Source organism: Haematobia irritans, chromosome 5 (genome assembly GCF_050003625.1).
Source record: "Haematobia irritans isolate KBUSLIRL chromosome 5, ASM5000362v1, whole genome shotgun sequence".
NCBI classification, from domain to species: domain Eukaryota; kingdom Metazoa; phylum Arthropoda; class Insecta; order Diptera; family Muscidae; genus Haematobia; species Haematobia irritans.
The window spans coordinates 136,458,772-136,473,627 of record NC_134401.1 but is presented as its reverse complement, the minus strand read 5'-3'; the positions used below and the strand labels follow the sequence as shown (position 1 = coordinate 136,473,627).

Genomic DNA, 14,856 nt, shown 5'->3' with positions numbered 1-14,856 from the left:
TTTAGCTCTTTAGAAAATTTTGTCAATATTCTATCTTTATAAAAAGTTTTGTCAATTTTCTCGAAATTTTATCTTTATGGAAAATTTTGTCAATATTTTATTTCTATAGAAAATTGTATCAAAATTTTATTTGTATAGAAAATGTTGTCAAAATTTTATTTCTAGAGAAAATTTTGTCAAAATTTTATTTGTATAGAAAATTTTGTCAAAATTTTATTTCTGTAGAAAATTCAAAATGTTATTTGTTAGAAAATGTTGTCAAAATTTTATTTCTAGAGAAAATTTTGTCAAAATTTTATTTGTATAGAAAATTTTGTCAAAATTTTATTTCTAGAGAAAATTTTGTCAAAATTTTATTTCTATAGAAAAGTTTATCAAATTTTTATTTCTATAGAAAATTTTGTCAAATTGTATTTCTAGAGAAAATTTTGTTAAAATTTTATTTCTATAGAAAATGTTGTCAAAATTTAATTTTTATAGAAAATTTTGTCAAAATTTTATTTCTATAGAAAAGTTTATCAAATTTTTATTTCTGTAGAAAATTTTGTCAAAATTTTATTTGTATAGAAAATTTTTTCAAAATTTTATTTGTATAGAAAATTTTGTCAAAATTTTATTTCTAGAGGAAATTTTCTAATAATTTTATTTCTATAGAAAAGTTTGTCAAAATTTTATTTCTATAGAAATTTTTATCCTATAGAAAATTTTGTCTAAATTTTATTTCTATAGAAAATTTTTTCAAAACTTTATTCTTATACAAAATTTTGTAAAAATTTTTATTCGATAGACAATTTTGTAAAGATTTTATTTCGATGGAAAATTTTGTAAAAATTTTATCTGAGAGAAAATTTGTGAAGAGGAATATTCCACCACCAAAACATCAAGAATTCTACCAATCTACCAAGCAGTAAAAAATCTACCATTTTTTGGTAGATTTCGACCAACTGTTGCAACCGTGGTCCAAAAAATTGGCAAAAAACGGTAAAAACACCAGAAATGATTTAGTAACTGAAGGCAAAATTTGATCGGAATCCACTCCGCCGAGGTAGAAAATATTCTCGTAGACTCACCATATCGCGAGAACGGATATTAAAAAGGACAAGCTCATTGAGGCACAAAAAATTGACCAGAAAGAGCTTGCACGAAACTGGCGAGTTACCGAACTTGGTTTTCTCCGATAACAAGCCGTTTGTGACCGGATCTACTAGCCAAAGAGGTTCGCTGAGAATGTACACCTTCGATAGGATATCACGGCTCAAGCGGCGCCGTTGTTATGTCTTAAAGACATTATTGAAGCCCTGGACCGAAAAAATTTCGGCCGCAGACAACTGACATTCCAACAGGTCCCAGCAAGGAGCAACCGTGGTGCACTGGTTAGCATGCCCGCCTTCGTGGGTTCGATTCCTGCTTCGACCGAACACCAAAAAGTTTTTCAGCGGTTGATTATCCCACCTCAGTAATGCTGCTCAAAGCTTCTCTAAGTGGTTTCACTGCAATGTGGAACGCCATTCGGACTCGGCTATAAAAAGGAGGTACTTTGTCATTGAGCTTAACATGGAATCGGGCAGCACTCAGTGATAAGAGAGAAGTTCACCAATGTGGTATCACAATGGACTGAGTAGTCTAAGTGAGCCTGATACATAGGGCTGCCACCTTACCTAACCTAACCTAAAAGGTCCCAGCAACATAGCACGTGTCAACCAAGAAAGGCCCAAAAAGGAGGTTCCTCACTTCATTGTAGAAACGCACAATGGCCACCAAAATCTCCGGATCTTAAGACGGTGCTACCAAAATACGGCAGAGCCACTAGCGTGTGATGGCTTTGTAACCCATAATTCGTGCTATATATAGCCAATTTGAACAAATTAAAACCGATGACAAAATTTCATGTTATTTCCGTCCTGGTTTGCTTTTGAACAAGAAATAAAAATAAATACAGCGCTTTACTTTCTTGCATTACATATCAGCAACCCTGTATGTTCGCTTAAAATGCAAAAGTCTACATATCACTCACAGAACCATCAAGCATTGTTCAAACAATGAACAAACATAAGCTGTCCTATTAGGCCTAACATAGGCTGTCCTATTAAGTCAAACAACAAAAACTAACACCCACACACTATACAGTTTTCATGTAAACAATTACGCACACACACACACACATCTATACGCTCGATTAAGTCTAAAACAAATCTTGGAAAAGGTATTTAAACCCACAAAAAAATAAAACTACCATAAATAAATGATACCAACGAACATATACAAAGAATGAATATCCTCTCTCTTCCTATCTCTCTTCTCATTCACTTTTTCCCACCTACCAGGGATGGAAAATGCAGTACTATAGTAGTTTTTCAATACTTTTTCACCCTGATCAGTACCGTAGTACCCCCGCGAATGATTTAGTACCTTTTGTATAGACATTTTTTTGACCCGATATCGGATTTATGGTACAATAGTTTTGACAAAATATTTTAATATTTTGAGAAAGTCTTTTGCTTATTTGCTAATAGTCTTTTGTAAAAGCCATAGTCAAAAACACGATTTTATTGAATTTCAAGAATGTTTTAGTCGAAAAAGCAGCTTCCACACGAACACTTTCTAGATGAGAAGTTATCGATCGCATACTAAAATAATGCGAACCATTCGTCAGTCACGGTCGAAAGTTGAGACAAAAATAATCTACCAACATTACTTACCAAAAACTTCCAAAAAATATTATTTTGCAAAAATTTATTTTTTCAGAAAATTTCGTCAAAATTTTAATTCTACAGAAAATGTTGTCACAATTGTTTTATTTATTTCTATAAAAAAAATTGTTAAAATTGTATTTCATTAAAATTGTATTTTGTCAAAATTTTATTTCATTAGAAAATTTTGTCAAAAATTTATTTTTATTTATCTACAGAAAATTTATGATGTACCATGAAATACAACTGTGGCAACCGTGATTACAATACTACGGTGGTCTTTGTAAGCGGATATAAAACTAAAAAAATATTTAAAATTGAGGAGTTGACAAACAAAATTTTATTGTCTTTAAAATTCAGTCTAAAGGAGCTTTTGACAATAATCTTCCAATGGAAGTTTAGTTGAAATTTAGTGAAAAGTACTTTTTTGCTTAAAAAAATACATTTTTTGAACTTTCTTAAAAATTGTATTTTCCATCCCTGCCACCTACCCACATTACAACCACCATAAAAGAATTACAAGCGATTTTCTAGAAATGAAATCTATTGTAGTACTCCTGCTCTAAGAGAATTTTTGTTTTGAACATTTTGTTTGCCATGCAATCTGATGTTAACTGCTCCTATATGAATGAACAACATATGGAGGATGGTTTTTTTTTTTTGTTTTTGTTTCTATTCTACCTTACAGCATCATGGATATAATGCGAATTAGTATTTGTGCTCCATTAGATACTGCATTAGTATGTAAATGGAATTTAGGGCGAGAGGCCACCTCAAAGACAAATATTTAACATTTACAGATAAGCCTTAAGCGAGAGAGAGAGAGAAAAGGTAAAGAGAAACATTTAATGTCAATGAAGCTGATAATGGGTAATTGCACGAATATGTGTTTGTGTGTGTTTTCTGCTCGTCATATGAAAACCTCAAGGAAGCTGAGGAATTAAAATGTTTCTCTGTGAGTGTGTGTACATATTTAATAGTGAATTTTTATATGTATAAAGTATACTGTATGACACATTTGTTAATGGTTGCTTTGTGATATTAGGCATTTCATAGCTCATTTCTAAGAAGAATAACACAACCTTAATGTACTCTTTTTTCATATTTATGTCTTTGTTTTCATACAATCTATTTATTTTGTAATAAAAGAAGGCGGCTCAAATTTAATTCCTACATTGTGAAATATGTTACGAGTTTATTTGGTGGTAATTAGTTCACTGCTAGAGACTTACATTTTTAATCACAAATGAAAATGTAATTAGACTAATAATTATGTTTCGCCATATTAAAAAAAAAAAACATCAACAATTTTTTTATTGAAATGAAATTTTGCAACAATTTTATAAAGAAATTAAATTTTGAGAACATTTTCTTATGGAACTACAATTTTGAGAAAATTTCCTATAGAAATGAACTTTTCACAAAATTTGCTATAGAAATGAAATTTTGAGAAATTTTCTTATACAAATGAATTTTTACAACAATTTTCTATGGAAATTAAATTTTTCAAAACTTTTCAAGAGAACTGAAAGCAAAGAAATTTTGACAAAATTTCCTATAGCAACGAGATTTAGATATAAAATTTTGACAAAAAAAAATAAAATTTGCAAAAAAAGGAATCTCTATAAAATTTTGACGAAATTTCGTAGAACAAAGGCCATTTTGACAAAATTTCCTATAGCAAATAAATTTTATCAAAATTTCCTATAACAAAGAAAAAACTTCCTAAAACAAAGGAATCTCTATAAAATTTGGGCGAAATTTCGTAGAGCAACTGCCATTTTGACAAAATTTCCTATAGCAAAGAAATATTGACAAAAATTTCCTAAACTGTAAGTGTAGCTTAACCAACAGAGGAAAAGAATGTTTGTCAAATTTATTTGGGCAAAGACTGCAAGATGCGTCCATCCAAGCACGTTTCGGAATTACCACATTCCTCCTTATCAGCATCCTCTACTTGCAGCAAAACTATCAACCAATTTAAAAAAAAAAATGCAGGCAGTTCCATAAACCCAAAAGTGAACCACACTTGAACCTTCCGAAAAAGGTTTTACCTTATAGCCGGCTTATGCCGAAATAAATTCGTACAAACATATCTCTTTTCCTTTGCCACCGTCAAATCATCGTTTTGAGTGCAGTTGGCTGGGTTTATTTTGAGCGTGCTTCCTCTTTTTTCATTCGTTTTGTTTTGTTATTGTTGGTTTTGTTCTTTAATCATTGTTGTTGTTTTTGATTTCAGCTTATAACCATGCATTGACTAAACTACAAGTGTAGCTTAACCAACAGAGGAAGTAGAGGATGCTGATGAGGAATGTGGTAATTCCGAAACGTGCGTCCATCCAAACATCTTGCAGTCTATAGGGCTTTGCCCAAATAAATTTGACAAACATTCTTTTCCTCTGTTGGTTAAGCTACACTTGTAGTTTAGTCAATGCATGGTTTTAAGCTGAAATCAAAAACAAAATGATTAAAGAACAAAACCAAAAATAACAAAACAAAACAAAAATTTCCTATAGCAAAAACAATGTTAACAAAATTTCCTATAGCAAAGAAATTTCGACAAAATTTCCTATAGCAAAGAAATTTCGACAAAATTTCCTATAACAAAGAAATTTTAACAAAACTTCCTAAAGCACCAAAGTTTCGACAAAATTTGCTATAGCAAAGAAATTTTGACAAAATTTCCTGTAACAAAGAAAATTTGACAAAATTTTCTGTAGCAAAGAAATTTTTACGAAATTTCCTGTAGAAGAAAGAAATTTTGACAAAATTTCCTATAGCAGGAAAATTTTGACAAAATTTCCCATAACAAAGAAATTTTAACAAAATTTCCGTTAACAAAGAAATTTTGACAATATGTTATTTCCTACAGCAAATAAATTTTGACAAACTTTTCCTATAGCAAAAAAATTATAACAACATTTTCTATAGCAAAGAAATTTTGATAAAATTTCCTATAACAAAGAAATTTACACAAATTTTTGTATAACAAAGAAATTTTGACAAAATTTCCTATAGCAAATAAATTTAGAAAAAATTTCTATAACAAAAGTTTCTATAGCAAAGACCATTTCGACAAAATTTCCTATTGCAAAGACATTGTGACGAAAATTCCAATAGCAATGAAATTTTGACAAAATATCCTCTAGCAAAGAAATTTTTACGAAATTTCCTGTAGAAGAAAGAAATTTTGACAAAATTTCCCATAACAAAGAAATTTTAACAAAATTTCCATTAACAAAGTAATTTTGACAATATGTTATTTCCTACAGCAAATAAATTTTGACAAACTTTTCCTATAGCAAAAAAATTATAACAACATTTTCTATAGCAAAGAAATTTTGATAAAATTTCCTATAACAAAAAAATTTACACAAATTTTTGTATAACAAAGAAATTTTGACAAAATTTCCTATAGCAAATAAATTTAGAAAAAATTTCTATAACAAAAGTTTCTATAGCAAAGACCATTTCGACAAAATTTCCTATTGCAAAGACATTGTGACGAAAATTCCAATAGCAATGAAATTTTGACAAAATATCCTCTAGCAAAGAAATTTTGACGAAATTTCCTGTAGAAGAAAGAATTTTTGATAAAATTTCCTATAGCAGGGAAATTTTGACAAAATTTCCTTTAGAAAAGAAGTTTTGACAAAATTTCTTAGAACAAAGAAATTTTGGCAAAATTTCCTATAGCACAGAAATATTGACAACATTTCCTGTAGCAAAGAAATTTTGACAAAATTTCCTATAGCAAAGAAATTTTGGCAAAATTTCCTATATCAACGAGATTTTGACAAAATTTCCTATATCAACGAGATTTTGACAAAATTTCCTATAGCAACGAAATTTTGACAAAATTTCCTATAGCAAAGAAAATTTGACAAAATATCCTAGAGCAAAAAAAAATTGGTCAAAATTTTCTATAGCACAGAAATTTTGACAAAAGTTTCCTATAGAAAGAAAATTTAACCAAATTTCCTATAGAATTGAAATTTTAATAAAATTACCTTAAAAAAATGAAATTTTAACAAAATGTCCTATAGAAATAAAATTCCGATAAAATTCCCTCCAGCAAAGTAATTTTAACAAAATTTCCCATAGAAATGAAATTTTGATAAAATTTCCTAGAACAAAATAATTTTCCCAAAATTTCCTATAGCAAAGAAATATTGACAAAATTGCCTATAGCAAAGAAATTTTTACAAAATTTTCTGTAGCATAGAAATTTTGGTTAAATTTGCTATAGTAAAGAAGTTTTCACAGAATTTCCTACATCGAAGAAATTTTGACATAATTTCCTATAGCAAATACCATTTTGACAAAATTTCCAATTGCAAAGACATTGTGACGAAATTTCCAATAGCAAAGAAGTTTTAAAAAAATTTCCTATATCAAAGAAATTTTCACAAAATTTCCTGGAACAAAGAAATTTTCACAAAATTTCCTATAGCAAAGACATTGTGACAAAATTTCCCAGAACAAAGAAATTTTGAATAAATTTCCTATAGCAAAGAGCTATAGACAACATTTTCTAAAGCTAAAAAATTTGGATAAAATTTGCTGTAGCAAAGAAATTTTGACAAAATGTCCTATAGAAAGAAATTTAACAAAATTTTCTGTAGCAAATAAAACTTGACAAAATTTCCAATAACAACGACATTTTGACAAAATTTTCGTATAGCAATGAAAATTTGACAAAATTTCCTACAGAAATGAAAATTTGACAAAATTTGCGATAGCAAAGAACTTTTCCTATAGCCAAGAACTTTTGGCAAAATATCCTATAGCAAAAAAGTTTTGACGAAATTTCCTTTTGATATAAAATTCGGACAAAATTTCACACAGCAAAGAAATTTTGACAAAATTTTCATATAGAAACGATATTTTGATAAAATTTTCTATAGAAATGAAATATGGACAAAATACAAAAAACAATTACAAAATTTGCTATAAAAATTAAATTTTGACAAAATATCCCGCAAAAATTAAATTGCGACACAATTTCCTACAGCAAAGAAATGTTGACAAACTTTTCCTATAGCGAAGAAATTTTGATAAAATTTCCTACAAAAAGAAATTTTGACCAAATTTTTTATAGCAAAGAAATTTTTCCAAAATTTCCAATAGAACTGAAATTTTGATAAAATTTTCTATAAAAAAAATAAAATTTTGACATAATTTTCTATAGCAAATAAATTTAGAAAAAAATTCCTATAACAAATCAATTTTGACAAAATTTCCTATAGCAAAGACCAGTTTGACAAAATTTCCTATAGCAATGATATTTTGACAAAATATCCTATAGTAAAGAAATTTTTACAAAATTTCCTATAGCAAAGAAATTTTGGTTAAATTTCCTGTAACAAAGAAGTTTTCACAAAATTTCCTATAGCAAAGAAATATTTACAAAATTTCCTATAGCAAAAAAAAAAAATTGATAAAATTTGCTGTAGCAAAGAAATTTTGACAAAATTTCCTATAATAAAGAAATTTTGTTAAAATTCGTTATAGAAATAAGATTTTGCAAAATTTTTCTACAGAAATAAATTTTGAAAAAATTTCGACAGAAAGAAAATTTTAAGGAAATTTGCTAGAGTAATAAAATTTTGCATTTTTTTTTCAAAAAAGATTAAGATATATTTAACAAATATATCTTAATTACCTAATTTTATTATTTGACTAAATTCTTTTTAATATTCCCTCCATCTTTATATGTGTGTGTTTAGCATACAAAATAGCTCAACTGAAAATAGGATATTTTATGGTATTTTGAATTTCAATGGAACTTTGAAGAACTTCATCCAATTAGGATTTCCATATCGTTACTCATTACTAATTTATTTATTTTTGCGTTTTTTTCTTTCTTTCTTTTCTTTCTTTTTTCCATTAATACACTCACAGGATGCCGCCATTTGTGTGAAATTTCATTTGGAACGTGAAAAGAATCCACATAAATTCAACAGTCGCATGAAAAATAAACTTTGGTATTTTGAATATGCAACATCAGAGACGTTTGCCGCATCCTGTAAGAATCTTCATGAGAATATTGAAATAATTGTAAGTAGAGAAACGTGTCAAAGAATTTTTGTTTAGAAAATCGATGTTAACAAGACAAAAGTACCATGTTTCAAACCATCTACAAAATGGAAAAGAAAACTATGAACATGCTAAACAAGTTATTTAAATTATAGTAAGAGCCCATATATATATATAGGCAAAGATATTAGGGTGTCACGAAAAGTGAAATACTTTGAAATAAATAAGGGTTTTTGTGCAACCATTAGGCTATCGAAACAGTGCTTACATTAACAGTTGGACTTGACAATACCGATGATTTTTATCGGTATTTTTGACTATCGATATTTATCGATATTTTTGACTATCGATATTTATCGATATTTTTGACTATCGATATTTATCGATATTTTTGACTATCGATATTTATCGATATATTTGATGTGCTGTTAGGGGACCAGGACCATAAACGCTATTCAATTACGCCCAACACTAGATGAAGTTGAGTTTCTATTTGGCGCAGGTATTAAAATTCTAAAGCCATCCCACCTTCTAGACACCCTAATATCAGTGAAACCTTCTCCTTGATGGTACATTTTTTGGAAAAATATCTTAGATAAATAAGAAAAATTCTTGCATGTCTGGGCATAATTAGGCATTGTAATTTATGGATAACAAATTCCTTCTCAAAAACATTCTTTTTTCTTTTGGTTTTAACAAATTTGTGTCATTTGTTTTTTTGTTTTTCATTTTCTTTCTTCACCTTAAAGTGTGATGGTGTTGCTCTGGATTTAGCCAATGGGCCACATTTACAGGGCATAGCTTTACTCAACATTCCCTATACCCATGGTGGCTCAAATTTATGGGGTGAACATTTATCACAGAAACGTATGCGTAAAAGTGCTGGACCCTTCCGCAAGGGTAAAAAACTGAAATCCTCCGATAAGGAATTGTCAACGACCAGTTTTACATCGGGTGATCTATCGGTGGCCATACAAGGTAAGTTTTTTTTTGTTAGGAATTTTTATTTTACTAATAAATTGAGAAATTTATTTCAATTTTTTTGTTGTGTATTTTTTTTTTAGATTTTGGTGATCGTCTAATTGAGGTAATTGGTCTAGAGAATTGTTTACACATGGGCCAAGTGCGTACAGGTCTACGAGCCTCAGGTAGAAGACTGGCTCAGTGCAGTGAGATTATCATAAAAACTCGAAAAACTTTCCCCATGCAAATTGATGGTGAACCCTGGATGCAACAAGCCTGCACGGTAAGTTTTGAAACTTTTGCTTCAATAGTGGGAAAAATCGAGAGTTCTTAACAGAAAAATGTCTCTAAAATTAAAATATTATTGGGAGGAAATTTCCCAGCAGCATTACCATCGACAATTTCTAAAAAGTGGCAAAAAAGTGTCATTCGCAATAAAAAGTGGCATACTAATTATAAAGATATGCCACACAAAGTCGCATATACAGAAAGAATATTTGTTATCTTCAATCACAAAATTAATTGATCAAATTAATTTTTAATTGAAATTTCTTCAAACACAGAAATGATAGTATCAATCACAAACGTCAATTAAAAAATTAATTGATCCAATTAAATAGTTAATTGATGCTATTAATTTCTGTGATTGATTTTTGTTTCAATTAAAAAAATTGTTGAACCAATTAAATTTTTAATTGAATTTTTTTGGAATTCAATTAAAATTTTAATTTTTTAAAATTTTTGGTGATATTAAATATGTGTCACTTTATGCGCGATTTCTAAATTAGTATGTCACATCTTATTGCAAATGACACATTTTATGCGACTTGTTAGAAATTGTCTTTTTTCAATTTTTAGAATTAAGCAATTTTTAGAATAATAGCAACGAAATTTTGACAAAAATTCTCTATAGCAAAGAAATGTTGAAAAAATTTCTATAGCACCGAAATTTTTGCAAAATTTCCTGTAACAAAGAAATTTTGGCAACATTTCATATAGCAAAGATATTTTGACATTTTGGCAAAAAAAAATGCAAAAATTTCCTATCCCAACGAAATTTTGCAAACATTTTTTATAGCAACGAAATTTTGACAAAATTTGCTATAGTAAAGAAATTTTGACAAAATTTACTTAACAAACTATAAGAATTTCTAATAGAAATAAAATTTTGCAAAACTATTCCGTAGAAATTTTCTACAAAATTCTAATAGAAATGAATTTTTCCAAAATTTTCCTATAGCAACAAAATTTTGCAAAAGTTTCCTAAGCAAAGAATTTTTGACAAAATTTTCTATAGCAACGAAATTTTGCAAAAATTTTCTATAGTAACGAAATTTTGCAAAAATTTCCTATAGCAACGAAATTTCGACAAAATTTTCTATAGCAACAAAATTTTCTATAACAAGAAATTTTGACAAAATTTACTTAACAAACTATAAAAATTTCCAATAGAAATTAAATTTTGTAAAACTTTCCCGTAGAAATGAAATTTTGCAAAAATTTTCTAATAGAAATGAAATTTTACAAAAATTTCTAAAAAAAATAAAATTTTCCAAAAATTTCAAATAGAAATGAAATTTTCCCAAAATTTTCTAATAGAAATGAAATTTTTCAAAAATTTCCTATAGCAACAAAATTTTGCAAAAATTTCCTATAGCAAAGAATTTTTGACAAAATTTTCTATGGCAACGAAATTTTGACAAAATTTTCCATAGCAACGAAATTTAGACAAAATTTTTAAGGCAACGAAATTTTCACGAAATTTCATATAGCAAAGACATTTTAACAAAATTTCCTATAGCAAAGAAATTTTGACAAAATTTACTGTAAAAAACTATAAAAATTTCCAATATCAACGAAATTTTGCAAAAGTTTCTTATAGCAAAGAAATTTTGACAAAAATTTCCTATGGCGAAGAAATTTTGACAAAATTTTCTATGGCAACGAAATTTTGACAAAATTTTCTATAGCAACGAAATTTTGACAAAATTTTCTATAGCAACGAAATTTTGACAAAATTTTCTATAGCAACGAAATTTTCACAAAATTTTCTATAGCAAAGAAATTTTGACAAAATTTTCTATAGCAACGAAATTTAGACAAAATTTTTATAGCAACGAAATTTTCACAAAATATCATATAGCAAAGACATTTTAACAAAATTTCCTATAGCAAAGAAATTTTGACAAAATTTACTGTAAAAAACTATAAAAATTTCCAATAGCAACGAAATTTTGCAAGAGTTTCTTATAGCAAAGAAATTTTGACAAAAATTTCCTATGACGAAGAAATTTTGACAAAATTTTCTATGTCAACGAAATTTTGACAAAATTTTCTATAGCAATGAAATTTTGACAAAATTTTCTATAGCAACGAAATTTTGACAAAATTTTTATAGCAACGAAATTTTCACAAAATTTCCTGAAGCAACGAAATTTTTGCAAAATTTCATATAACAAAGAAATTTTTTTAGCAAAGAAATTTTGACAAAATTTCCTATATAAAGCGCTATTCTATTTCGTTCGATTCAATCATGAAATTAATTGATCCAATTAATTTTTTAATTGAAATTTCTTCAATCACAGAATTAATTAGAAATAAACATTTACTTGGTTAAAAACATTGATTGACATTCACATTCAATTTTAATTGGTCCATATATAAATTTAATTGATTTTGGTCGAAAAATTCAACATTTAAGTCTTTAATTGATAATTATTATAATTATTATGTATTTATTTTTATATTTATTTATTTATATTTTTTTCTTTTAGATAAAATAATTTTCTTTTAATTTTCCCAAAGTTTATAATTTCACAGAAAAAAACTTCACCAAAATATTTCCAATTAAAAATTTAATTGATTCAACAATATATTTAATTAAAATAAAATTCAATCACAAAAATTAATAGTATCAATTATTTTTTTAATTGCCTCAATTAATTTTTTAATGATACAATCATTTCTATGATTGAAGACATCTCAATTAAAATTTAATAGGGTCAATTAATTTCGTGATTGGGTCCAAAAAATTTTTTTTGTTCTTATGAATTTTCCGGTTATAATTATATGTAAAAACTTGGCGTTTAGGTGTGGTTCACATTCAACATCGGCTCTTACAATTTAACCAACCTTTAGTTGGATTTTTCTTTGGATTTGAGTCCAACCAATGAAACTAATTATTTCCGAATAAAATTTTATTTTTTTGTTAATTGGAAATATTTTTCTTTGTTTATTTAAAATGTTAATTGGGATAATTAATATTTATTTTCTTAATGGACTTTATTTTTTTATTTGATTAAAAAGTTAGTTGTATGAGCTAATTTTTTAATTAATTTTTTTTTAAAGTTTTAATTGGAAATATTTTGGTGATATTTTTTTCTGTACGCTTGATCATACCATCTTAAATTTTTGTTTGTAAAATTTTCTTTAAAATAATTTCCCCTTCTTTACCTTTAATTTTAGATAAAAATTACTCATAAAAATCAAGTTCCTATGCTAATGGCACCACGCTCCGAAAAGGGTAAAGGATTTTTCAATATGCTGTGCAGCTGATTCCGGCGTAGTGTATCGAGCAGTGCTATAATGCGTGAAAATTTTCCAACGACAACAATGGCTGCAATGGCAACATCGACCACAACAACTCCAATCCATGCTATAGAAACCACCGTCCAAGCAAAAGAAAAGCTTTAATTATCCCAACAAAAAAAAAACTAAATGAGAAAAACCAAGAACCAACAAAAAAAAAACAAACAAAAAACCCAAAATCAACAATATAGACGACCGACAACTCTCCCCTCAACACAAGAACTAAGAAATATATAAAACAAGAATATTTTAAGTAGAAAACAAAATAAATTTTATTTAGGATAAACAAACTTGTATCCTTGATGCTTGCTTTAAGTGAACAACAAAAAGGATTTAAATCCTTCAAAAAAAAAAAAACTAAAAAATATATACAAGCAACACACCAAACTGAATATAAAATGAAGGAATTTAAGAATTCAAAGAGATTATAAAAAACCTATAAAGCAAAAACACATAATGAAAGGATATAGAATTACAGTGGGGGACAAAAGTCTACACAGAGCATGCTGTAATTATATGAAATTAATTCCTAGAAAAAAAATCTTGTATACACCAAAAATAAAAATGTTTAAAATAAATGTCCCTCCTCACATATAAATAGTGAAATAAATTAAAAAAAAAAAAACAAACTACTCGTGTAATTTATATAGATTATTATAAATATACTTTAACTATTTTCTGTAGAATTGTAAAAATATATAAATATTTATTTTTATAATTAGTATTGAAATTTTTAGATAATTATTTTTCTTACATTGAACATAGTTCAATGAAGCTGTTTTTTTATGAAATTCTTTACTTTTCCTATAGCAAAATATTTATGCATTTTATAAGATTACTAGAAGCATAAACATTGTTAAATATTGTTAATATATATAATTTATTTTAATTATTTATTTTCAAAACAATCAGGCCCACAGACCAGAAAATTTATTAAAAATATTTTTGAATAATTTATTTTTGTTTATAGTTAAGAAGTTTCCAAGCGGATATAGAAACGAGGAATAATATTTGATCTTGGATTTTTTGTATTAGAAATATCGAAAAAAAATCCATAAATTTTTATTATAAAATTTTTTTGCTTCTATACTCGTACCTTTATGTTTTTCTTTTTGTTGATATTAAAAATCCACTTGTTAAAATTTTTGTTTATTTAATATTTGAAATTGTTGTCATATATCATTTCATATGAATTTTATATGTTATCTTGGATTTTATCCATTTTAAGTTTAGTATCCTAAGCTAAATAAATCTAGAATTTAATAAATGTGGCCAAATAAGAACAAAACAACAATTAGACTAAGAAGAACCAAAAAAAAAAAAAACAAAAGAAAATTATTTTACAAAAAAAGAAACAAAAATGAGGTTATTATTTTTTTAGCAAAAATTTATCCGAATCTATGGGATATATGCAATGATAAGAAAATTTTAGAAAGATCACAACCAAAAAAAATCTGTATATGTTTTCGGTGAATCTATTTAATTATAAACATAAAGGCTTAATGCGGGCGGAAGCCATTATATGATGTATTGGCGCCCGAGCTGGAACAAAAATCAAGAAGAAAAAATAAAATCT

The 14,856-nt window shown here is 27.1% G+C and overlaps 1 protein-coding gene across 2 annotated transcripts in view; it reads left to right on the top strand.

The window, feature by feature from the left end:
* Dgk (diacyl glycerol kinase 1) overlaps positions 1-13,609 on the top strand; it is a 372,554-nt gene extending 358,945 nt beyond the window's left edge. For both annotated transcript variants that reach the window (XM_075313077.1, XM_075313076.1), the window contains exons 18-21: positions 8,595-8,750; positions 9,479-9,707; positions 9,794-9,975; positions 13,158-13,609. In XM_075313077.1, coding sequence (XP_075169192.1) covers positions 8,595-8,750; positions 9,479-9,707; positions 9,794-9,975; positions 13,158-13,247 — 657 coding nt within the window. In that variant the 3' untranslated portion in view covers positions 13,248-13,609. The remainder of the gene's footprint in view (positions 1-8,594; positions 8,751-9,478; positions 9,708-9,793; positions 9,976-13,157) is intronic.
* The last annotated feature ends 1,247 nt before the right edge of the window (positions 13,610-14,856 follow it).